Source organism: Oncorhynchus mykiss, chromosome 7 (assembly GCF_013265735.2).
Source record: "Oncorhynchus mykiss isolate Arlee chromosome 7, USDA_OmykA_1.1, whole genome shotgun sequence".
Classification (NCBI taxonomy): Eukaryota; Metazoa; Chordata; class Actinopteri; order Salmoniformes; family Salmonidae; genus Oncorhynchus; species Oncorhynchus mykiss.
Window position 1 is genome coordinate 74,161,280 of NC_048571.1, and position 27,813 is coordinate 74,189,092.

At 40.9% G+C, this 27,813-nt stretch overlaps 1 protein-coding gene across 1 annotated transcript; it reads right to left on the bottom strand.

Moving 5' to 3' along the window:
• Positions 1–5,122: 5,122 nt before the first annotated feature.
• Positions 5,123–27,813, bottom strand: LOC118965365 (proline-rich protein 9-like). Its single transcript, XM_036984456.1, has 2 exons — positions 27,540–27,813; positions 5,123–5,148 (listed from the first exon to the last, which is right to left on the bottom strand). Exons 1-2 carry the CDS (start codon positions 27,811–27,813, stop codon positions 5,123–5,125), a joined length of 300 nt encoding a protein of 99 aa, XP_036840351.1.

Consider the following 27,813-nt stretch of genomic DNA (forward strand, 5'->3'; position numbering starts at 1 on the left):
CGTTTATATGCACACAATAACACAATTATTGTGAATAGTCAGATTAATATAATAGTTTGATTAAAACGTTTACATGCCTTGCAAGGAGAACGGTTTCCCCAATAATGCTGTTTGCATGGACACATCTATAATCAGGCTACCTGATGGGACTTTGATAAATTGCCAACAATCACCAATCAAAATATATGTTCTACCACAGCAACAATGTTATTTTTGGGAAGTCTATTTGATTCTGAATTCGGACATACAAAGTTTATATGTGAAAATGATTTCTAAGATGCCTACTTTCAGTTTTTGTGAACTCACTTCACTCGCAAAAGAGGGAGGCTTGTGCTGCTGGTGCTAGCACGTCCACAGATCAAATACTCCACTGGAACTCCAAAGAGCTGTTTACATGAAAACCAGGTGTTTTAATCGTCTTATACTTACTTCGATGACCTTACGCCAATTAAGATAAGCAGAGTAAGATGTTTACATCACTAATGCCATACTCTGCCTACTGCCACAATCAGTTTAATATTGAATTATTAGTGTGCATGTACAGTAAACATGCTCAATGTGTCCATCCAGGTCGCTCAACATTCACTGCACAATTAGACGTCTGTCCAGGTAAGCAGGATATCAGGAGATGACGTCAAAACCGAATGCTAGGGGCAACGGTGAGCGCTATTGCAGACAGATTGTGGGTTCTATCAATGTAATTGTTTGCATACTTTCCAATCCCCCATATTTATTTTTCTTATGTTTTAATATATTTTCCTTTATTATTTTCCCCTAACCTCACCTCCGCTCCCCTAATTGCAGTAAACTAGAGGACAACAATACTTCTACTTCTACTTCCAGATTATACATACTGTATGATACATACGATATGCATTTTATGGACATGGTACAGTGCATTTTACATTAGCTATCTCCCTTCAGCTACCTTCAACCCCTCCCATCTATCTCTAAAAAACATCCAGTCATGACTGGGATGTATCACAAAAGTGAACCTCTGAACCTTTCAATTCTCATAGTTTCCACGGATTCTAAATTAAAGATGAACACCTTTACTAAAAGTGCTATGATATTATCAAACTTTACTGTTAATTCCACTATTAGTTCTTCCTGGACTTGAATAATTGAATTGCTCCTCTGTAATTACTGTAGGCCTTTACATTAATATTTCTGTACAGCTGTTAATTTGACACTATTACTAGAAAAAAATCTTTACAATTAACTTAGGTTAGTGGAGATGGAGGAGACAGAAATTAAAACAAGTACTTTCCTTCTTTCTCTTTCAAAATATTGCCTGGTGAATCATGGAAGACTATTTCATTTGCAATAACTTCCTGTAACTATCTTTGGTACCATTTCTATGTTGAAAAAAAAATTATACATATATATATATATATATATATTTGGTGCATTTTCCCTCAAATTCCTTCCAGTTCGCATTATTTTGATAATGTATTACACTTGATCTTTCTTGAATATGTTCCCCCATTTATTTTTCCTATACTAAAGTATTCTGTGCCCCATGGTAGTTTTTTATTGCTGTCTATCTTTACTGTTAGTTCCTCTATTTCCTTTGTTAATATGAACCATTTTGGCCTAAATTGTTTTTGTTTGAAAGATGAGTATTGAATTGCATGGCCTCTAAAGGCACATTTAAAAGTGCCCCATACGTTAAGGAAATATGCATCCTAGATCTGAATGAATGAAATATTCTCATTAAATACTTTTTTCTTTACATAGTTGAATGTGCTGACAACAAAATCACACAAAACTTATCAATGGAAATCAAATTTATCAACCCAATCCAACTTTGATGTAATGTCCTTAAAACAAGTCAAAATGAGGCTCAGTAGTGTGTGTGGCCTCCACGTGCCTGTATGACCTCCCTACAACGCCTGGGCATGCTCCTGATGAGGTGGTGCAACATCTGTGGTGCAACATGATGTCCCAGATGTGCTCAATTGGATTCAGGTCTGGGGAACGCGCGGGCCAGTCCATAGCATCAATGCCTTCCTCTTGCAGGAACTGCTGACCAACTCCAGCCACATGAGGTCTAGCATTGTCTTGCATTAGGAGGAACCCAGGGCCAACCGCACCAGCATATGGTCTCACAAGGGGTCTGAGGATCTCATCTCGGTACCTAATGGCAGTCAGGCTACCTCTGGCGAGCACATGGAGGGCTGTGCGGCCCCCCAAAGAAATGCCACCCCACACCATGACTGACCCACCGCCAAACAGGTCATGCTGGAGGATGTTGCAGGCAGCAGAACGTTCTCCACGGCGTCTCCAGACTCTGTCACGTCTGTCACATGTGCTCAGTGTGAACCTGCGTGTGGGTTGTAAACTCCGTCTCATGCTACCACTAGAGTGAAAGCACCACCAGCATTCAAAAGTGACCAAAACATCAGCCAGGAAGCATAGGAACTGAGAAGTGGTCTGTGGTCACCACCTGCAGAACCACTCCTTTATTGGGGGTGTCTTGCTAATTGCCTATAATTTCCACCTGTTGTCTATTCCATTTGCACAACAGCATGTGAAATTTATTGTCAATCAGTGTTGCTTCCTAAGTGGACAATTTGATTCCACAGAAGTGTGATTGACTTGGAGTTACATTGTGTTGTTTAAGTGTTCCCTTTATTTTTTTGAGCAATGTATGTAGGTAAAAGTCAGTTATAAATTCTGTTTATCATATATGCATACTCACTTTAACTATACATTCACGTACACACTACCTCAATTAGCCCGACCAACCAGCACATTGGCTAACCAGGCTATCTGCATTGTGTCCCGCCAACCACCACCCGCCAACCCCTTTTTTACTCGAGTGCTACTCTCTGTTCATCATATATGCATAGTCACTTCAACCATATCTATCAATCAGCCCGACTAACCAGTCGTACCAGTATGTAGCTTCGCTACTGTTATTGCCTCGCTACAGTATAAAGCCTCGCTAATGTTATTATTCACTGTCTTTTTATTGTTGTTTTTATTTCTTTACTTACCTTTGTAAGTAAATACCTTTTTTTTTTTTTAAATTGCACTGTTGGATAGAGCCTGTTGGATAGAGCCTGTAAGTAAGTAAGCATTTCACAGGTATCACCTGTTGTTTTCGGGCACACATGACAAATAAACTTTGATTTGATTTGATTTGGTTGCAATATATCCATAATATATCCATCCATGAAGTGCATGAGGGTGATAGTCTGTAGTGTGATTTAATTTATGGTCCATAGAGGTATTTAAAACAGTATTGTAATCACCCACCATAATAATTGAGTCATGTAAACTCAGCAAAAAAAAGAAACGTCCCTTTTCAGGACCCTGTCTTTCAAAGATAATTAAATAAAAATGCAAATAACTTCACAGATTTTCATTGTAAAGGGTTTAAACACTGTTTCCGATGCTTGTTCAATTAACCATAAACAATTAATGAACATGCACCTGTGGAAGGGTGTTAAGACACTAACAGCTTACAGACAGACGGTAGGCAATTAAGGTCACAGTTATGAAAACTTAGGACACTAAAGAGGCCTTTCTACTGAATCTGAAAAACACCAAAAGAAGGATGCCCAAGGTCCCTGCTCATTTGCGTGAACGTGCCTTAGGCATGCTGCAAGGAGGCATGAGGACTGCAGAGGTGGCCAGGGCAATAAATTGCTATGTCCGTACTGTGAGACGCCTAAGACAGCGCTACAGGGAGACAGGATGGACAGCTGATCGTCTTCGCAGTGGCATTCCACGTGTAACAACACCTGCACAAGATCGGTACATCCGAACATCACACCTGAGGGACAGGTACAGGATGGCAACAACAACTGCCCGAGTTACACCAGGAATGCACAATCCCTCCATCAGTGCTCAGAATGTCTACAATATCAATCAAATCAATAAAATTCATTTATAAAGCCCTTATTAAATCAGCTGATGTCACATTCCTGGCGCATTCACAGCCATATAAGGAGACATTGGAACACAGCGCCTTCAGAATCCGGGGCATTTCCTGTATGAAACATCATCTTGGTTTTGCCTGTTGCATTAGTTCTGGGGCACGCACAGATAATATCTTTGCAGTTTTGGAGACGTCAGAGTTGTGTCTTTCCAATGCTGTCAATTCCATGCATAGTCGAGCATCTTTTCGTGACAAAATATTGCGCTTAAAACGGGCACGTCTTTTTATCCAATAATGACACAGCGCCCCTATAGGTTCAAGAGGTTATCACAGCTGGTGGCCAGACTGTTACTTTTGATTTTGACCCCCCCTTTGTTCAGGGACACATTATTACATTTTTGTTAGTCACATGTCTGTGGAACTTATTCAGTTTATGTCTCAGTTGTTGAATCTTATGTTCATTCAAATATTTACACATTGTTTAAGTTTGCTGAAAATTAACGCAGTTGACAGTGAGAGGACGTTTCTTTTTTTGATGAGTTTATTGTATATACACTTTTTCAAAGTGTGGATCACCATTATTTGGACCATTTAGATTAAAGAGACAAATCTGTTTATGGTCCAAAAGCATATTTAAAAGGATCCACCTCCCTTGCGGATCTGTTTGAACAGTTTGCATATTTGGATCGAAATGTTTTTTTTATTTTTTTTATTTAACCTTTATTTAACTAGGCAAGTCAGTTGAGAAGAAATTCTTACAATGATGCCTACACCGGCCAAACCTGGACGACGCTGGGCCAATTTTGCTCCGCCCTATGGGACTCCCAATCACGGCCGGATGTGATACAGCCTGGATTGTTAATTAATATCATCACCACTTGATCTAAAGGTGTAGAATGACTTTCCTGTAAACATTATATATTATATTCATTCTCTTTTAGCCAAGTAAAGACGGATCATCTTTTCTTATTATCTGCTAAGCCATTGCAATTATTATTGCTCCATTTCTTGCCCCTCTCCTCCCTTTCTCTCTTGCATCCATTATTACACCCATTCCCGTTCTCCTCCCTGTTTGCTCTCTCCCTCACTCCCCCTCTTGCTCCCCTCGCTTCATCTCATCTCTTCTTTCATTCTCTTTCTCTTCTCCCTGATTACATACCTATTCACTCCTTTCTCTGACATTCCCCTCTTCCTATCCTCTCCCTCTCCTCTCCAATCCCCCTTCTCTCTATCTCACTCCTTCTCCCTCTTCTCTAGTACTGCAGAACACAAGAACACACACACATACGCATGCACTTGGGTGCAGACGCCCATACACAGACACACTCTAGTATTGCAGTGAAGTTAACCGATGTGAGAAATGTAGCATGTTCTTCCTCTCCTTGCCTATTCATTACAGAGAGAGTGAGTGACCTTGATGTGTCTCCTTGCATTACAGCCACCCTCTTTAGCACTGGAACACCTAGCTAAATAAACTGCACGCCTGGCAAGCCTGGCATTTCCCTTCAACAGAGATTCAAGTGTTTGAGTGTGTCTTACAGTACATCAGAGCAATAATGTGTTTGTGTCTCAGTGTGTGTGTGTGTGTGTGTGTGTGTGTGTGTGTGTGTGTGTGTGTGTGTGTGTGTGTGTGTGTGTGTGTGTGTGTGTGTGTGTGTGTTTGGTTTTACTATCGTTGTGGGGAACAGAAGTCCTCCCAATGATGATTAAGCAAGGAACTTATGGACAAGTGATAACATTTTGCCGATCACCACAAGGAAAAAGTCTGTTTTCGGCATAGGAGTTAGGGTTAGGTTAAGGATTAGGGTTATGTTTAGGGAAAATAGGTTAGTAATGTGTGTGTTGTGTGTGTGTGTGGGGAGGTCGTGAGTGAGTATGTGTGTTTGTGGGGGGGTTGTGAGTGAGTATGTGTGTGTTGTGTGTGTGGGGGGGCGTGAGTGAGTAAGTGTGTGTTGTGTGTGTGGGGGGATCGTGAGTGAGTATGTGTGTTGTGTTTGTGGGGGGGTCGTGAGTGAGTATGTGTGTGTTGTGTGTGTGGGGGGGGGGTCGTGAGTGAGTATGTGTGTGTTGTGTGTGTGGGGGGGTCGTGAGTGAGTATGTGTGTGCCCATTATATATATATATGTACTGTATGTTCCATCTGTGTACTTGGCTGTGCTTTTGAATCCATGGTAGGAGAGATACTTCCCCTCCCTCTCATTGGCAGAGAGAAAGCATTGAGATTATCTCGTGGTGCCAGTGAGTGTGTTATATCTGCTGTGTGTGTGATATCTACAGTGTGTGAGGTGTCTGCTGTGTTGTGAATAAGGCTGTGCATCACCGACCATCTTGGAGTGTTTTTTTCTTCCTTTCTTTCCTGTCTTCTTTCCAGCCTTTCATCCCATCCTACTCATCCACTGTAAACAGACAAGCTAAACTTTTTTTCAAAGATGTGTGGGGCGGGGGGGGGGGGGGGGGGGGGGGGGGGGGGCATCTTACCTGACAAGAAGAGGTGGATACCAACGTTAGTCACTGATGATTTAGATTCACATGCCACCAAAATACTGACATTTCACCCAGGGAAATTATTATTCTTGTCAAAATAAGGAACTAGGGTTTCCTTCCCCCATAGAAGCAGTGGTAACAAAAACAACCTGTCTACCACTTTCCACTCTCAAATATGTTCCACCTTAATTTTGAATCGTCAGCCCCAGTGAGATGCAGCTGTGCTAACTTTCCAGCAAATTATCTTGCGCTAGCCGTCTAATTGCCTTGGTGTGGTGTCGCTGTCTGAATACTAAACAGAAGTAAAGAACGCAAAAGGAGGTGTAAATGAGTGCAGGGGAGCTTATTGCCCACCTTTTAAATGCGATCATTATCCGTTTGTACACAAAATGCTTGTACACAGTTACTGGGTACATTTGAACCAGAGGCATAGCTGTAGAGGGCCCTGCCTAACATCCCATAACAATATAATTGTAATTTGTATTCTAACTACCATGTTATTAAATGGTAACTTCTGGTGGCAAATTGGTGGCCATTTTAAAATGCTTGCTGAACTTCTAAAAATTTTTAAAATGCTGTATTGTTAGCTTGCTAACTATATTTCTAACAGCCATTTGTCTTGCTGTCACGCCCTGGCCATAGAGAGGCTTTTATTCTCTATTTTGGTTAGGCCAGGGGGTGACTAGGGTGGGCATTCTATGTTCATTTTTCTATGTTTTGCATTTCTGAGTTGTTTGGCCGGGTGTGGTTCTCAATCAGAGGCAGCTGTCTATCATTGTCTCTGGTTGAGAACCATACTTAGGTAGCCTTTTCCCACCTGTGTGGTGTGGGTAGTTGCTTTCTGTTTTTGTGTCTTTCTGCACCAGACAGAACTGTTTCAGTTGTTCTCTTTGTTTTGCATTTTAGTGTTCAGTTTCAAATAGATAATATGAACACGTACCACGCTTGGTCCTCACCTTCTTCTACCAACGGCCGTTACACTTGCATTAATTTGGTGTATCGACTACAAACGTTTAAACTCTATACAGAGGCAGTTTTTTTTTTTTTTAACTAGGCAAGTCAGTTAAGAATAAATTCTTATTTACAATGACGGCCTACCCTGGCCAAACCCAGACGATGATGGGCCAATTGTGCGCCGCCGTATGGGACTCCCAATCACGGCCGGATGTGATACAGCTTAGATTCGAACCAGGGACTGTAGTGACACCTCTTGCACTGAGATACAGACCGCTGCGCCACTAGGGAGCCTGTTACAGTATTTACATGTAGATAGCATTGATAAATCGGGGGTTAGTGAGCGCTACTGCAGTGCAACACCTCACACCATAGGGCCAAAATGGCAGCCTACCTGTCCCTTTGTATGCCCTTATGTAATGGAACTGACTGTCACAGACCCAGGGCCAGTTTTTACCTGTAATCATGATAAATGACCTCTCCACTGAGTATACTCAGAGGCACAAATCCCCTTCCAGCTTTGCACAGAATGTCTCTTTTAGTCAGGAGGCCACATTTTCCCCATCACACTAAGGTTGTAATCAGAGTATGAGACAAGGACTATCAAGGTTTGGATAGAGTTTAGCCTGTATGATGTATGGCCCTCATCAGTGATACTTAGATTGCGGAGCCCCCCTAGTCTCCACAACATTGGCTATATCTGTAGGCTTTACGACTTTCTGAACACAACATGATGACCAACCAGCCAACCATCCACCAGTCTGTCCCCTCCTGTCCATCCCACCTTTCAATGACATATGTCACCAAAAGTGACACACTACATGTACATCATTTCAACGTGGAAATGTGGGTAATATTTTTGGTTGAGATGTTGATCAATGAGATTTCAACCTTTATTCACCCACTCAAAAAGACAGTCTGAAGTTCGTTGAATTTTCAATGTGTTTGCTTTCAACCATCTAAAAGCACAACCAAATTCCATTGGAAAAACGATGTCTGATTTTTGGTTTAGTTGTCATCTAAATGGGTTATTACTACACTTTCAAATCATTTAAAAGCAAAACAAGGTTCAAATGGGAATGCAATGTCAGATATTTTGTATTTATACAACAACTTAATGTGTTATCGCTGTGCTTCATCTAATAGCAGAACCAAATCACCTGGATTGTAGTTGAGATTACATTAAAACTACATGGTGCAAGTGATCAATGCTGTTAGAGATTCTGAGCAGATTATTATAGCAATTGTGAAGATCTCCACAGAGCTGCAGCCTTTGCATGCCATCTTTAATTAACACTCATGCCTTCTATGACTACATAAGAACACATGTATAGTTACAGTAGACTGACCACAAAATTTGGCCATGGATGTGTTACTCATTTTAAGGTTGAATGTTACATTACTTTGTAAGGTAGCCTTAACTTTAGGCTATTTACTGTAAAAAAAATATTATTTAATAGTGTTTGGTTGGTAACCCAACCAAATATCTACATTTAAAGGATATTTAATGCTTGGATAGTTTCATCTGAGCCACTGGCTTAATCCTATTCTTTAACTTTTAATTTTGCTTTAGTTGGAGACGTGAGTCCAACATACTTTTTTTTTTTTACTTGAATTTTCAAATTGATATTGAATTGTCAAAATATTTCAGTTTGGCAGTACGATAGATTTGTTGTGTATGTTGGATTCACATCTCCATCTCAACCAATAATCAATGTTAAAGAATAGGACTAAATCAAATCAAACTTAATTTAAAGTGCATTTAAAGTTAGGTTTTATTTAGTCATATTCCTTAACTTAGATTTTTGGTTGAGATGGAGATGTGAATCCAACATATTAATGATTAACTTGAGTATTACATTTGAAATCAAACAACGCTTGAAACCCCTGGCCTATATCACAGGTGTCAAATTCATTCCACGGAGGGCTGAGATTTCACTCCTCCCTTGTACTTGGTTGATGAATTAAGGTCACTAATTAGTAAGAAAGTCCCCTTACCTGGTTGTCTAGGGCTTAATTGAAAGGAACAACCAAAAACCTTCAAATACTAGGCCCTACTTGGAATGAGCTTGACACCCCTGGCCTATATGTATTGTCTATTTTTTCATAAAACCTGGGTTGAATTGAAACAATAGCTGTTTATGACTGCGAATACTACATAGGCCTAAATAGTTATGGGATATGACTTATAAAGCATGGTTTCATTTAATTTGCTCTGTTAAACCTACCCTTAGGAATGACTTCGATAGCAACAGTGGATCTATTAAATTAATAATCATTCCCATAAGAGCACATTGGTAGTAGTCAGTGACAAATAGCTAAGAAGGACTTGGTTAAAACCCTGGACGGGAGAACAAATTAATAGCTGTAGATAGATCAACTCTCCAGTAGGAGGTGCTGCCCAGACGATTCTTTATTTTTATTTTTGTAGTCGATATAATGTTTAAGATCTGACGTAGTAACTGTTTTCATGGCTAATTCCAATAGTTTACATGGTACCACTAACACTCTAAATGGGTGTTCCCTAACGTCTACTGATTGCAATGATACACAGTGCATTTGGAAAGAATTCAGACCGCTTGACGCTCCACATTTTGTTACGTTACAGCCTCATTCGAAAATGGATTAAATAGTTTTTTTCCCCAACATCAATCTTCACACAAAACCTCATAATAACAAAGCAAAAACAGGCTTGTTGAAATTTTGCAAATATATAAAAAAACGGAAATATCACATTTACATAAATATTCAGACCCTTTACTCAGTACTTTGTTGAAGCAGCTTTGGCAGCGATTACAGCCTCTAGTCTTCTTGGGTATGATGCTACAAGCTTGGTACATCTGTATTTGAGGAGTTTCTCCCATTCCTCTCAAGCTCTGTCAGGTTGGATGGAGAGCATTGCTGCACAGCTATTTTCAGGTCTCTCCAGAGATGTTTGACCGGGTTCAAGTCCGGGCTCTGACTGGGCCACTAAAGGACATTCAGAGACTTGTCCCGAAACCACTCCTGCGTAGTCTTGGCGGTGTGCTTAGGATCATTGACCTGCTGGAAGGTGAACCTTCACCCCAGTCTGAGGTCCTGAGAGCTCTGGTGCAGGTTATCATCAAGGATCTCTCTGTACTTTACTCCGTTCATCTTTCCCTCAACCCTGACCAGTCTCCCAGTCCCTGGCACTGAAAACCATCCCCCCAGTATGATGCTGCCACCCCCATACTTCACCGTAGGGATGAAATTGGCCGGGTGATGAGCGGAGTCTGGTGTTCTCCAGGCGTGACGCTTGTCATTCACACCAATCTCGGTTTCATCAGACTAGAGAATCCCAGCTGGCTCTCATGTGCTTTTTACTAAGGAGTGGCTTCCGTCTGGCAACCCTACCATAAAGACCTGATCGGTGAAGTGCTGCAGAGATGGAACTATGGAGCTCTGCCAGAGTGACCATCGGGTTCTTGGTCACCTCCCTGACTATAGCCCTTCTCCTCTGATTGCTCAGTTTGGCCAGGCGGCCAGCTAGGAAGAGTCTTGGAGTCTTGGTCTCCACCTCCTTCTCCATGGCCGACATGAGTTAGACATTTAAACGTGTTAACCCTCAAAAGGCTGCTAGCCCAGACTGCATCCCTAGCCGCGTCCTCAGAGCATGCGCAGACCAGCAGGCTGGCGTGTTTACTGACATATTCAATCGCACCCTATCCCAGTCTGCTGTCCACACATGCTTCAAGATGGCCACCATTGTTCCTATACCCAAGAAGGCAAAGGTAACTAAACTAAATGACTACCACCCCTTAGCACTCACTTCTGTCATCATGAAGTGTTTTGAGAGACAAGTCAAAGATCATATCACCTCCACCTTAACTGCCACCCTAGACCAACATCAGTTTGCATATCGCAACAGGTCCACAGACCGTGCAATCGCCATCACACTGCCCTAACCCATCTAGACAACTACTCATTAACTACAGCTCAGCATTCAACACCATAGTACCCTACAAGCTTATCATTAAGTTGGAGGCCCTGGGTCTCAACTCTGCCCTGTGCAATTGGGTCCTGGACTTTCTAACGGGCCGCACCCAGGTGGTGAAGGTAGGTAACAACATCTCCCCGTCACTGACCCTCAACATTGGGGCCCCACAAGGGTGCATGCTCAGCCCCCTCCTGTACTCCCTGTTCACCCACGACTGCGTGGCCATGCACGCCTCCAACTCAATCATCAAGATTGCAGACGACACAACAGTAGTGAGCTTCATTACCAACAACGACGAGACAGCCTACAGGGAGGACGTGAGGGCACTCGGAGTGTGGTGTCAGGAAAACAACCTCTCACTCAACGTCAACAAAACAAAGGAGTTGTTCAACCCACTACCATCCAGAAGGTGAGGTCAGTACAGGTGCATCAAAGCTGGGACCGAGAGACTGAAACAGCTTCTATCTCAAGGCCATCAGACTGCTAAACTAACTCACTAACTCATAGAGGCTTCTGCCTACATAGAGACTCAAATCACTGGCCACTTTAATAAACGGATCACTATTCACTTTAAAACCTGTTATGGATGATGCGAATTTTCGCAGCTTTTTGTTAAAAATTGCGCAACATTTCAAAGTCCTGCTACTCATGCCAGGAATATAGTATATGCATATGATAAGTATGTGTGGATAGAAAACACTCTGAAGTCTCTAAAACTGGTTAAATCGGGTCTGTGGCTATGACAGAACGTGTTTAGGAGTAAAAATCCCTGGTAAAACTGTTTACCAAAAACACAAAACAAATATTAGTCCGCCATTCAATGTATTGTTTAAGGCGAGGTTTAAATGAGGACCCTCTGTAAATGCCTACAGCTTCCACACGATGTCGCCATTGCTGTCATTTTCTGACTTATTTATCCTTGGTTACAACACGAATAAGCCCCTCCTTTCTTGAGGCGCACCACAGTATGTTGTGAAACTGAAAAAATGGACGATGATTTCCAGACTTGCTGCTATCGAATACAGATCGCCCCGTGATCAATTTGATACATAATTAACGTTTATTAATACCTAAAGTTGGTTTAGAAAAGTCGTTTGAAGTGATTTGTAAAAGTTTATAGGCGACTTTTGTCATTTTAAAAAGTGACGTTGTGTCTTGTAAATGGGCTTTTTGCAGCATCAGACTGGCCTTCAGCAAATGACATTTTGGGTATACAATGACGGATTTAATTGGGAAAAAGACCCAATTGTGATGTTTATGGGACATATAGGAGTGCCAACAAAGAAGCTCGTCCAAGGTAATGAATGTTTTATATTTTATTTCTGCGTTTTGGGTAGCGCCGGCTACCGCAAAATCTGTTGTTTACGTGTCGTGCTGGTATTTTGGGGGGGTGCATGCTATCAGATAATAGCTTCTCATGCTTTCGCCGAAAAGCATTTTACAAATCTGACTTGGTGGCTAGATTCACAACGAGTGTAGCTTTAATTCAGTACCTTGCATGTGTATTTTTATGAAAGTTTGAGATTTATCGAGTACTATACTCGAGTACTATAGGTGGCGCTCTGAAATTTCCGCTGAGCTGTCCCTGTGCAGGGACCACCTCCGTAACAAGTTAAAACAACACTACTCTAATAATGTTAACAGAACTAACATTACTCATCTCATATGTATATACTGTACCTTATACCATCTATTGCACCTTGCCTATACCGCTCGGTGATTGCTCATCCATATATTTATACAGTATGTACATATTCTTATTCCATCACTTTAGATTTGTGTTTATTAGGCAGTTGTTGGGGAATTGTTAGATTATTCGTTAGATATTACTGCACTGTCGGGAACTCGAAGCACAACATCTGCTAACCCTGTGGACATGACCAATAACTTGATTTGATTAGATTTTTTGTTTCCATACTTCTTCCATTTAAGAGTGATGGAGGCCACTGTGTTCTTGGGGACCTTCAAAATTACAGAAATGTGTTGGTACCCTTCCCCAGATCCGTGCCTCCACACAATCCTGTCTCAGAGCTCTATGGTCAATTTCTTTGACCTCATGGCTGGGGTTTTTCTCCGACATGCACTGTCAACTGTGGGGCCTTATATAGACAGGTGTGCCTTTCTAAATCATGTCCAATCAATTGAATTTACCACAGGTGAACTCCAATCAAGTTGTAGAAACATCTCAAGGATGGTCAACGGAAACGGGATGCACCTGAGCTCAATTTCGAGTCCCATACCAAAGGGTCTGAATACTTATGTAAATAAGGTTTTTCTGTTTTTTATAAATTTGCATACATTTATAGAAACCTGTTTTTACTTTGTCATTATGGGGTATTGTGCATAGATTGATGAGGATTTCATTTCATTTTATCCATTTTAGAATAAGGCTGTAACGTAACAAAATGTGCAAAAAGTCAAGGGGCCTGAATAGTTTCTGAATTCACTGAATAATATGATATTCAGTATTGGGTCAATTTCAAGAAATGTGACAGTAAACTTGTCCTGTCATCTTAAAATCTGGGTTTCTGAACAGCACTTTGAGATATCAGCTGATGTAAGAATGGCTTTATAAATAAATTTGATATGATTTGATATGCGTACTCTAAAGGACCATTTTTCTAAAATGGCTGCCAACCAGGTACCCTCAAATAACCATTTTGTCATTTTCAATTGACTGTAAATTAATACGTGGTATATTAGGCCTAATGATGGATTTAAATTTGCAAGGGAGTGTGGTTAATGCAATCAAATGGATCATGTGTGTAATTTATGTTGTCATTGACACCATGAACAAAGAAATCCCCAAATGCTGTCAGAATCATTGATCTTTGTTGATATTTTGATCCCTTGATTCAACGGATCACATTTAGCACACTCCTAATGATCTCAAAATATTGTGTGATATCTTTGGATTGTAATAATATATAACATGTCCCAAAACAGTGCTTGCATGTTAAGTAATGGTAGACTAATTATCAAATCCCATTCAAAAAGGTAGAGTTCGTTTGGAATGGCTTCATGAACATTGTTCCATTTTCAACATTCTAAGTACATTTCTTGAAAATGACAATGTTGAATATCATATATCATTGAGATTGATCAGTAGACTTTAGGTAACAGCCATATGACAGTTTTAAGTGTTTAACCTTTCTAGGGCAGGCGTTCGGCTGGCGGAACCATTCGACAACATTCCGCTGAAAAGGCAGCGCGCGAAATTCAAAAATATTTTTTAGAAATATGTAACTTTCACAAGTTAAAACTTCTTACGGCTGCAGGGGCTGTATTGAGTAGCTTGGATGAATAAGGTACCCAGAATAAACGGCCTGCTCCTCAGTCTGTTGCTAATATATGCATATTATTATTAGTATTGAATAGAAAACACTCTGAAGTTTCTAAAACTGTTTGAATGATGTCTGTGAGTATAACATAACTCATATGGCAGGCAAAAAATCCAAACAGGAAGTGAGAAATCTGAGGTTGGTCGATTTTCAAACCCAGGCCCTATTGAATTCACATTGGGATATGGATGAAGTTGCACTTCCACTAGATGTCAATCGTCTTTAGAAACTTGAATGAGGCTTCTACTGTGTTGTGGGGCTGAATAAGAGTTGAATGAGTCAGGTTACTGGCAGGGAGCCATTTCCTGGTCACGCGCATTCCACATGATATTGACTTGCGTTCCATTGCTTCTCTAGACAGAAAGGAATTCTCCAGTTGGAACTTTATTGAAGATTTATGATAACACTAATGATTGATTCTATACTTAGTTTGACATGTTTCTTCGGCCTGTAATAACTTTTTGAAGTTTTTGTCCGACGTTCGGCTGGACCTGCACGAGCGTTTGGATATGTGTACCTAACGGGCTAACAAAAGTAGCTACTTTTAATGGACATTATCGAACAAATCAAGCATTTATTGTGGAACTAGGATTCCTGGGAGTGCCTTCTGATGAAGATCATCAAAGGTAAGGGAATATTTTTAATGTGATTTCTGGTTTCTGTTGACTCCAACATGGCGGAAAATTGTATTTATTTTCTGAGCGCCGTCTCCGATTATGGCATGGTTTTCTTTTTCAGTAAAGTTTTTTTTAAATCTGACACAGCGGTTGCATTAAGGAGAGGTATACCTATAATTCCAAGTGTATAACTTGCATAATCATCTACATTTATGATGAGTATTTGACTATGCAAAATCACTGGATGTTTTTGGAACTAGTGAACGTAACGCGACAATGTAAACTCTGATTTTTTTATATAAATATTAACTTTATCAAACAGAACATACATGTATTGTGTAACATGAAGTCCTATGAGTGTCATTTGATGAAGATCATCAAAGGTTAGCGATTCATTTTATCTCTATTTGTTCTTTTTGTGACTCCTCTCTATGGCTGGAAAAATAGCTGTGTTTTTCTGTGGCTTGGTAGTGACCTAACATAATTGTTTGTGGTACTTCCGCTGTAAAGCCTATTTGAAATTGGACACTGTGGTGGTATTAAGAACAAGATTACCTTTAAAACGGTATAAGATACATGTCTGTTTGAGGAATATTAATTATGAGATTTCTGTTGTTTTGAATTTGACGCCCTGCACTTTCTCTGGCTGTTGTCATATCATCCCGTTAACGGGATTGCAGCCCTAAGAAGTTTAAACAAGTCCAATACAGCAAATGAAAGATGAACTTCTTGTTAATCTACCCATCATGTCCGATTTCAAAAATGCTTTACAGTGAAAGCACAACATATGTTGGGTCAGAGCCTTGTCAAAAAAACACAGCCATTTTTCCAGCCAAAGATAGGAGTCACAAAAAGCACAAATAGAGAGAAAATTAATCACTAACCTTTGATTATCTTATATATTTATATCCAAAAATCTCAGTTTACATTGGCGCGTTACGTGCAGTAATGTTTTGATTCCAAAACATCTGGTGATTTTGCAGAAATACTCATAATAAACATTGATAAAAGATACAACTGTTATTCACATAATTAAATATAGACTTCTCCTTAATGCAACCGCTGTGTCAGATTTCAAGAAAACTTTACGGAAAAAGCATAATCTGAGAACGGCGCTCAGAGCCCAATCTAGACAGTGAAATATCCGCCATTTTGGAGTCAACAGAAGTTAGAAATAACACCATAAATATTCACCTACATTTGATGATCTTCATCAGAAGGCACTCGCAGGAATCCCAGTTCGACAATAAATGACTGATTTGTTCCATAAAGTCCACCATTTATGTCCAAATAGCCACTTGTTGTTAGCGTGTTCAGCCCAGTAATCCATCTTCATGAGGCGCAGGCACTTCTTCCAGACAAAAAGTCGAAAAGTTCCGTTACAATCCTTTAGAAACATGTCAAACGATGTATGGAATCAATCTTTAGGATGTTTTTAACATAAAACATCAATAATGTTCCAACCGGAGAATTCCTATGTCTGAAGAAAAGCACTGGAACGAGCGGTAACTCTGTCGGGAGCGCGCGCCACGAGCCTGAAACAATCTGCCAGACCCCTGACTCAGGTCTCACGAGCCCCTCCTTTATAGTAGAATCCTCATTCAAGTTTCTAAAGACGGTTGACATCTAGTGGAAGCCATAGCAAGTGCAACCTTATCCATATCCCCCTGTGTATTCGGTAGGCCAAGCTTTGAAAAACTACAAACCTCAGATGTCCCACTTCCTGGTTGGATATTTCTCAGGTTTTCGCCTGCCATATGAGTTCTGTTATACTCACAGACATCATTGAAACAGTTTTAGAAACTATACCACTAAAACCAATACCACTAATAATATGCATATATTAGCATCTGGGACAGATTAGGAGGCAGTTCACTCTGGGCACGCTATTCATCCAAAAGTGAAAATGCTGCCCCCTATCCCAAAATAGTTTTAACTGCACAATACTGAATATAAGGCTAAAATATATTCAGGAATATTCAAGAGGGGAGATTTTTTGGCACATTTTCAACACATTTCTGCATAGACTACATTTTTTTTTTTCAATTTAAAGTTTTATTAAGTTTTCTTGTTTTTCAATCAACCAACAGAACATATTCCACATTCACAGATGTGACAGGCTTTAACATTTAAAAAAAAAATATATAATAATAATACTTTTGAAAAAATAAAAATACAATTAAAATGAATGATAAAGTCAAATAAAAGCATTTATTTTTCTTAATCTATATATTTTCCTTGGTACATATACATACATACATACATACATACATACATACGTACGTACATACATACGCACATATACATACACACACACACACACCTACGTACACGTACTCAAAAACTAAATTAAAATAAAAACACAAATTAAAAAATAAAAAATTAAAAAAAAAAAAACATAACACTTGCAGCAGCACTATCAAGGTTCTTATCAGCTATTTCTAGCATTCGCTGACACGACGGGCCAATAACTAGTTTTTAGGTTTTACAGTACCTTACACAACATGTATCTGCGCATTTCCCTAGTCACCCCGTTCACTCTGTCCAGTTTGAAATATAGTTGAATAGTGGAGACCAGAGTCTATCAAACTTGGGCTGTCTCTTGTGGAGGTCATAAGTGAGCTTTTCAAGAGGAAGAAAGTCAACAATCTGGTCAATCCACATTTTAAATGTAGGAGGGGTATTAGAGGCCCACAATAGAAGAATACATTTCATGTAATAGTCATAAGCAAATTTTCTCTGTCAGGATCAAGGACAAAGTCCTGCTGGGCATTAAGAAGATAGATACACGGGGTCATATCAAACTGTACCTCTAGCATAGACTACATTTTAAACAAGACATATAACTGGACTGTCACCTTTTATTGTGTTCTCCAGACCCCCTCCTTTGTGTGCCTATTATTTCGCATTTTGCTTCACTCGCAATAACATCTGCTAACCATGTGTATGTCACCAAGAAAATTTTATTTGATATGGCCATGTGACTCCTGTCCAACATGGCCCAATGGAGTTGGTTAGTGGCAATTTTGCAAATGGCGGCCAAGAGGGGAATATAAAAAATCAAATCAAATCAAATTGCATTTGTCACATACATGTGGTTAGCAGATGTTAATGTGAGTGTAGTGAAATGAGTGTGCTTCTAGTTCCGATAATGCAGTAATAACCAACGAGTAATCTAACCTAACAATTTCACAACAACTACCTTATACACACAAGTGTAAAGGGATGAAGAATATGCACATAAAGATATATGAATGAGTGATGGTACAGAACGGCATAGGCAAGATGCAGTAGATGGTATCGAGTACAGTATATACATATGTAATGAGTAATGTAGGGTATGTAAACATTATATTAAGTGGCATTGTTTAAAGTGGCTAGTGATACATTTCTTACATCCATTTTTCCATTATTAAAGTGCCTGGAGTTGAGCCAGTATGTTTGCAGCAGCCACTCAATGTTAGTGGTGGCTGTTTAACAGTCTGATGGCCTTGAGATAAAAGCTGTTTTTCAGCTCTGCGATGTCACTGTGGTTACAAACAATTCTTTGGAGTTGGCGGTGTGTGAAATGTGGTGCCTTTATCACGAAGTCCATACTTTTCCTCAAATGTTTGGCTTAGCCACTGGACTACTTCAAGGTTAGTCTATGTTGAAAACTGGTTACAATTATGACAATCCTGTAGATTCCACACCACAATACAATGACAAATGACGTTGAAACAACGTTGATTCAACCAGTTTGTGCCCAGTGGGATGTTACTAACGTGTCACCTCAGAACTACAATGGTTATATTTCACTATTTTGACGTACACTAATGTGACTCCTAATGCGTTCCAACCTGCATATTGAGATGTACGCCAGGACCAATGGGAAAACTGGGCTATCATATAAGACCAGAACAGACAACAACTCACAATTTGGGTGGACTGTCACATCTTTGTTTTATTATTGATCTGTCTGGACATATATGAACGTCCTATTTAATGTCAGACGTCAAAGATTCAGCCCCAAAGGTTGAAATATTGATGAAGAGTTTTCAAATATTTTTTTTGAGTTTGTGCTCTTCTCTCAGTTTGACATTAGCTGGGGGCTGGTATGATTTGGCAAACATGAGCTGTTTCACTTATTTAAATGGACGAAGACCAGAAAGTTCTCCCTACAGAGGAGAGAGCTTAGTTCACAGAGATGCATGGAGAGAGAGCTGCGAATGGAGAGAGAGCTGCCAATGGAGAGAGAGCGAGAGAGCAATGGAGAGAGGGAAGAAGAGGGAAAGAGGGAGGGAGGGAAGAAGAGGGAAAGAGGGAGGGAGGGAAGAAGAGGGAAGAGGAAGAGAGGGAGGGAAGGAAGGAAAGGGGGAAAAGAGAGACAGGGAGAGAGACTCAAAGGGGGAAATTTAAAAGCTCTGAAATATATGATATTTGCACTTCAGATATATTATTAACAGTTAATTTGACAGTGACAAAATGAAACTTCCATTCCAAATGCTGTCAGTTGCCTCAGTGTGCAATGTGTGTGTGTCTGTACGTGTGAGTGAGCGAGAGAGACAGAGAGAGAGGGAGGGAGAGCGAGAGAGTGAGTGACTGTCAAGATTCTCACCATTTATTTCTAGCCCCAGAGGGAGTTTTGCATTCTGCTTCAACACACAAAAAGAGAAAACTGAAGCATTTGCAAGTCAATTGAGAGGATTGATACACCACACGTCAACAGAAGGGACCTGCTGCTCTTCTTGTGTATATACTGTATATTAAAGCAAAACTAGAGGGCAATGTACATAAACCATAAGATAAGTCCAACAACACTAATAGAAGAGATGTATTTTATTGTCTATTTTCCAGTAAAGTATGTTGAGTTGCTAAATAAGTCAGCTTAGGTGATGTAGAATAACAACGGTTAAACTTCACTATTTTGACATATTCTGAAACAGACCATGTTGATTTAAATGTACTTTAATTAAAGTTGGATTTGATGAGTAGTGCTTGTGTAGATGACGACAATGGTTAATGACTAGGCTGGTTATAGACGAGGCTGGTTTATATTAATTTATTTTTATTTTACATTTTTTTAACTAGGCAAGTCTCATATACCAACAGGCCCTAAGCCAATATACTTTTTAAATTTTATTACATTTATTTAACTAGCCAAGTCAGTTAAGAATTTTTTTTTATTTTCAATGACGGCTTAGGAACAGTGGGTTAACTGCCTGTTCAGGGGCAGAAAGACAGATTTGTACCTTGTCAGCTCTGGGATTTGAATTTGCAACCTTCCGGTTACTAGTCCAACACTATAACCACTAGGCTACCCTGCAGTGTGCCGTGTGACGTGTCTTCTGCCCTCTCTACACACATTGACACACGGTCAAGCCCAGTGACCTGGACACAGAGGTGGTCCAAGGCCAGGGAAATGGACCGCAACTGAACTGCAGTAAACCCAGTCAATGTGGCGGTCAGTGCACTCTTTGATCAGGGCAGAGCACTGGGGAACTCTTCCGCACTAGGGTGCAAATCCTTCACTACACTTCATAGTAAGCATCATGCAGCCTCTGTCATGCACAGCAAGAGGCAACTGGTACAACTGGTTACACCTTCAAACAGCCAATATAATTGGGAGTGTTTCATTATGTTTTTAACAGTGTAGCGTATTGACAGATGTTGAACCAAAAATGGTTGCATGTCAAGCAATCACGCCTTGAATGGTTGACACCAAAGGTTAAACATTTTGTCTTGCAACATCTTAGACAAAAGCCAACTTAATACAAAATTACAACGGAATAATAACACAGACAGAAAGAGAGAAAATAAATATACAATGAAAGTAGTATCCTTTGACTTCTGGTTTGATTACTACAGCCAGTCTTACTGTTGGCTCCTGTCATTGCTGTTGAGTCATCTCTCTGGCTCTGATAAGAGTTCAGGTGGACATGGAGATGGATACATAGAAAGGAAGGGAGGGAGAGATGGATGGAGGGAAGGAAGGATGGAGGGTAGGGTCGGGTGGGCCATTAAATAATTTTCTCTTGGTCTCTGCCACCCCCCTCCCTTTCCCTCCATCCCTCCTAATCTCTGGCTGGTGGAGCGACAGAGACATAAACCTGCCTGTTCTCCACCTGGTCATTATCTGCTCCTCCCCTTTTCTGTCCTCCCTCACTCCGTGTTGCATTAAGTTCCATGTACTCACCAGACCATGTCTAATGGATGTCTGTAGAATATGACTGAAGTGTGTGTGTGTGTGTGTGTGTGTGTGTGTGTGTGTGTGTGTGTGTGTGTGTGTGTGTGTGTGTGTGTGTGTGTGTGTGTGTGTGTGTGTGTGTGTGTGTGTTGGCGTGCGTGCGTGTGTGTGCATGTGTGTGTGTGTGTCGAGGGGGGGGTGGGGAAAAGCAATGATAGATACAGTGGGGAGAACAAGTATTTAATATACTGCTGATTTTGCAGGTTTTCCTACTTACAAAGCATGTAGAGGTCTGTAATTTTTATCATAGGTACACTTCAACTGTGAGAGACGGAATCTAAAACAAAAATCTAGAAAATCATATTGTATGGTTTTTAAGTAATTAATTTGCATTTTATTGCATGACATAAGTATTTGATACATCAGAAAAGCAGAACTTAATATTTGGTACAGAAAACTTTGTTTGCAATTACAGAGATCATACGTTTCCTGTAGTCCTTGACCAGGTTTGCACACACTGCAGCAGGGATTTTGGCCCACTCCTCCATACAGACCTTCTCCAGATCCTTCAAGTTTCGGGGCTGTCGCTGGGCAATACGGACTTTCAGAACCCTCCAAAGATTTTCTATTGGGTTCGGGTCTGGAGACTGGCTAGGCCACTCCAGGACCTTGAGATGCTTCTTACGGAGCCACTCCTTAGTTGCCCTGGCTGTGTGTTTCGGGTCGTTGTCATGCTGGAAGACCCAGCCACGACCCATCTTCAATGCTCTTACTGAGGGAAGGAGGTTGTTGGCCAAGATCTCACGATACATGGCCCCATCCATCCTCCCCTCAATATGGTGCAGTCGTCCTGTCCCCTTTGCAGAAAAGCATCCCCAAAGAATGATGTTTCCACCTCCATGCTTCACAGTTGGGATGGTGTTCTTGGGGTTGTACTCATCCTTCTTCTTCCTCCGAACTTGGCGAGTGGAATTTAGACCAAAAAGCTATATTTTTGTCTCATCAGACCACATGACCTTCTCCCATTCCTCCTCTGGATCATCCAGATGGTCATTGGCAAACTTCAGACAGGCCTGGTCATGTGCTGGCTTAAGCAGGGGGACCTTGCGTGAGCTGCAGGATTTTAATCCATGACGGCGTAGTGTGTTACAAATGGTGTTCTTTGAGACTGTGGTCCCAGCTCTCTTCAGGTCATTGACCAGGTCCTGCCATGTAGTTCTGGGATGATCCCTCACCTTCCTCATGATCATTAATGCCCCACGAGGTGAGATCTTGCATGGAGTCCCAGACCGAGGGTGATTGACCGTCATCTTGAACTTCTTCCATTTTCTAATAATTGCGCCAACAGTTGTTGCCTACTCACCAAGTTGCTTGCCTATTGTCCTGTAGCCCATCCCAGCCTTGTGCAGGTCTACAATTTTATCCCTGATGTCCTTACACAGCTGACTGGTCTTGGCCATTGTGGAGAGGTTGGAGTCTGTTTGATTGAGTGTGTGAACAGGTGTCTTTTATACAGGTAACGAGTTCAAACAGGTGCAGTTAATACAGGTAATGAGTGGAGAACAGGAGGGCTTCTTAAAGAAAAACTAACAAATAACACATACGGAATCATGTAGTGCCCAAAAAAGTGTTCAACAAATTCAAATATATTTTATACTTTATATTCTTCAAAGTAGCCACCCTTTGCACACTCTTGGCATTCTCTCCTCCATCTTCACCTGGATTGCTTTTCCAACAATCTTGGAAGAGTACCCAAATATGCTGAGCACTTGTTGGCTGCTTTTCATTCACTCTGCCGTCCAACTCATTCCAAACCATCTCAATTGGGTTGAGGTCGGAGGTTTGTGGAGGCCAGGTCATCTGATGCATCACTTCATCGCTCTCCTTCTTGTTCAAATAGCCCTTACACAGCCTGGAGGTGTGTTGGGTCATTGTCCTGTTGAAAATCAAATAGTATCCTCACTAAGCGCAAACCAGATGGGATTGCGTATCGCTGCAGAATGCTGTGGTAGCCATGCTGGTTAATTAGGTGTGCCTTGAATTCTAAATAAATCACAGACAGTGTAACCAACAATGCACCATCACTCCTCCTCCTCCATGCTTCACGGTGGGAACCGCACATGCGGAGATAATCCATTCACCTACTCTGCGTCTCACAAAGACACGGTGGTTAGAACCAGAAATCTCAAATTTGGGCTTATCAGACTAAAGGATAGATTTCCACCGGTCTAATGTCCATTGCTCATGTTTCTTGGCCCAAGCAAGTCTCTTCTTATGATTGGTGTCCTTTAGTAGTGGTTTCTTTGCAGCAATTCAATCATGAAGGCCTGATTCACGCAGTTTCCTCTGAACACTTGATGTTGAGATGTGTCTCTTACTTGAACTCTGTGAAACATTTATTTGGTCTGCAGTGTCTGAGGCTGGTAAATCTAATGAACGTATCCTCTGCAGCTGAGGTAACTCTGGGTCTTTCTTTCCTGTGGTGGTCCTCATGATAGCCAGTTTCATCAGAACGCTTGATGGATGGTTTTTGTGACTGCACTTGTCAAGAACTTTGAAAGTTTCTTCATTTTCAGCATTGACTGACTTTCATGTCTTAAAGTAATGATGGACTGTCATTTCTCTTTGCTTATTTTAGCTGTTCTTTCCATAATATGGACTTAGCCCTATTTGGTAAAGACTATCTTCTGTATACCACCCCTACCATGTCACAACACAACTGATTGGCTCAAATGCATTAAGGAAAGAAATTCCACCAATTAACTTTTAAAAAGGCACACCTTAATTGAAATGCATTCAACCTCAGTAAGCTGGTTGAAAGAATGCCAAGAGTGCAAAGCTGTCATCAAGGCAAAGGGTGGCTACTTTGAAGAATCTCAAATATAAAATATATTTAAATTTGTTAAACACTTTTTTGGTTACTACATGATTCCATATGTGTTATTTCATAGTTTTGATTTCACTATTATTATACAATGTAGAAAATAGTAAAAATAAAGAAAAACCCTTGAATGAGTAGGTGTGTCCAAACTTTTGACAGGTACTATATATATATATATATATAGTTATGTATATCTTCCACTTTGACAGAGTATTTTGTGTAGATTGTTGACAAAAAACAACAATTTAATACATTTTAATCCTTCCTTGTATAACACAAAATGTAAAGGGTCTGAATACTAAAACAAAGTCTCACTTTGCTTGTCGTCTATCATTAATATGGTATAGCCCACAGATTAACTATACATCTGACTGGTCTTAGCCTACCAAACGTCAATGAATCAGCTTGGTAATACAATTAACACATTCTCTTTCATAAAGGGGCAGAGGCAATCTTATCTCTTTGTCACAAAACAGCATTAAAGGGGGGACTGTTAAGTGGGGTAGGAGGGGGGGGGCTGAACTGAACATCATCTCCTGGTATTTGATTCTCAATCCATAACCCCATCTCCCTACAATATATTTAATTGGACTAACTAAAAGCCAGTGTGTCAGTTCCACTGCCAAGCAATGTGGCTTATCTCCTTTGCCCAACAATGCACTTGATGACATGCCGTCATGTGTGAAACGCACCCAAAAAGTGTGTATCATTTATGAGTGCTGCTTGTTACAACAACACAGTGACAGTGGCTTGGGAAGTGTGACGGTGGGGGTTAGAGAGAGCGTCAAGTCTGAGGCTGAACTATGGAACATCTTTGAACTGTGAATTGTTCTGTTGATCAGACATGAACAGGCTAAAAGACAAGTGGACTGAAGGGAATTAAGACAGAAAGAGTGAGGCTTATGGATCGTCTTTGAAGGATTTAGGAGTCCGCTGCTAGTGCTTGATAAGAACTTGGGGTCCATCCGTCCTCTGATACGGTTTGAGTTATACATCAACATATTTCTGAAGTAAAGTGTAAAAAAAAAATATATATATATATTACCCATTTTAAACAAGGTGTTATGATTTTTTTGCTGCTCACCCATAAAGCGAGAGTCACAATAAACTGACTATTTGTCACTGGATATGCCTTTCAAATGAATTCCAGTGAAAAACCAAGACACATTTAAGAAAATGGGAAAAAGCAAGTGGCACATTTCCAACATCAAAGACAGCTGCATTGTGTCTGTGACGGCAGACTTCTCTAGCAATCAGCGACAATCCTAGACCATTCAGTACGATGCAGAACCGTCATCAGAAGTGAGCCATGATTAAATGGAACAGCAATGTCAGGGCCTTTATGTGCATGACCCTGCTGCCATCAAAAACACACAGACAGGCACAGAACCGCTCAGACACGCACACACAGGCATTCACACACACGCATCCCCCTACCCTCCATCCCCTTTCACCTTATCTTTCCATCCATGAGTGAAGGTGTGAGGACCGACCCCTCTCATTCTGCGGGGGGCTGACCTCATCACGGGGAAGGGAGACAGCTGTAAATCCTGACCACCCCTATGGACCGCCGGTCTCCAAAGTGGGTGGGGAGGATAGGGTCAGGTAGGTGGAGGAAGAGGACGGGAGGCTACAAAGGGCTCAAGGAGAATTAAGGGGTGCCTACAGGTCAAGGTCTTCACTGTACATCTCAATCGGTGCTTTCAGAGTTTGTCTGGGAAAAAAATACAAAAATTGTTGAATAGTGGAAGAATAGCAGATGATCCAAGCTCAATCAATGGCTTACAAAGACTTTTATTTATGATTGCCCAAACCAACCACAGGTCGATACTGTAGCACAACGAGAAGAGACCATTCATCAGTTTGATGGAAAATCACAAAACAACTCAAGCTTTGTTTTTCATTCGTTTCCACACACTCACTGTGGGAAATTAATTAACAATGTTTACATCTAGTTATTGTTGTTTAATTATGGGACTCTATTCAATCTGTATCGCTGAAGGTCATTTACTATGAGTCGCCATAATATGCAACATTTACTGTGAATGCAGTCTCCACGACCACGGGAACATTGCCTTTAACTTCCAGTCACGCTATAAAGCTTAACTTCCGCTATATGGATTGAATAGAGCCCTACATTTATTGTTAAGTTCCACATGTATAATCTTACTCTGTCGTTTTGAATGTTTACTCCTTCCAACAATTACACTTTTGCTTCCAAGTCCATATTATTCCAACATTAAAGTTGGTTAATTTAAACAACATGAGACTGTTAAAGCCTAGGCGTTAGCTTGGGGAGCTAACAAGTCATCAAATCTCAGGCAAGTTTATTGTGGTTCACCAAGCGACCTCTGTTACACAGGCCTACAGAAGACAATGTATTTATCAGGTTCATGGTACTTCAGCTGGCCATTTTGGCTGCAGATAGTGACTACTCTAAGGAGAGAAGAGATTTGTGTGTAGGAGGAATGAAGGTTGGCACTATCTGTAGTATCCCTACCACACACACAACCTATTCAGTTGGCCTATGAGTTAAGAATAACACTGACAATAATCCGTCTTGTAGCATCCCACCGACCGGTCATGCCTGCCACCTCGAACACAGAACACCTGAACCGTGCAACGTCATTTAAGAGCCCCAGATTCCACCGCCACCAAGGGTTTTTTCGTTCCTCCCCACCAATGACGGATATACCAAAAGAGTCCTCAGTGAAAGATAGAATTCCAAGTCCATTTTGTTCATTGGTGCTGCTCTCTAATTGTAACTAAGCCAGATTAGAGAAAAAAAATAAAAATAGCTCATGTCTTCACTAGCAACAGCATTTTATATGTAAAGACACACACATCATCACACACTAACACACACACACAGAAGAATTCACCATAATGTTAGTGTGGAGAGAGATCATTTGTCTCTGACAGGATCATTACTAGATTCAGTGCTCCCACGACCATTACACAATTTCAGCTTTCCTCCTCAGAAAGAATTTTAATTTAATTAACCCGGCTGGTTACACATGGTGCAAACGATAACGTTTTCTGTCTATCTGGGTTCATTGAATCCTTATGCTGGATGGGGAAGAAGTGCTGAAGTTAAGCTGGAGCAACAAAAAATATATGTATATATAAGAAAAGCTTTAGCTTTTTCAAAGATGCCCCATATATACCTTGCGGTATGAAAATGTATAATATAGGGCCTATATTGCAAATCCAGGCCAGCTGGCGCATACACAAACGCACACTCGCTCACACTGGCTCATGCACACTCGCTCACACTGGCTCATGCACACTCGCTTACACTGGCTCATGCACACTCGCTCACACTGGCTCATGCACACTCGCTCACACTGGCTCATGCACACTCGCTCACACTGGCTCATGCACACTCGCTCACACTGGCTCATGCACACTCGCTCACACTGGCTCATGCACACTCGCTCACACTGGCTCATGCACACTCGCTCACACTGGCTCATGCACACTCGCTCACACTGGCTCATGCACACTCGCTCACACTGGCTCAT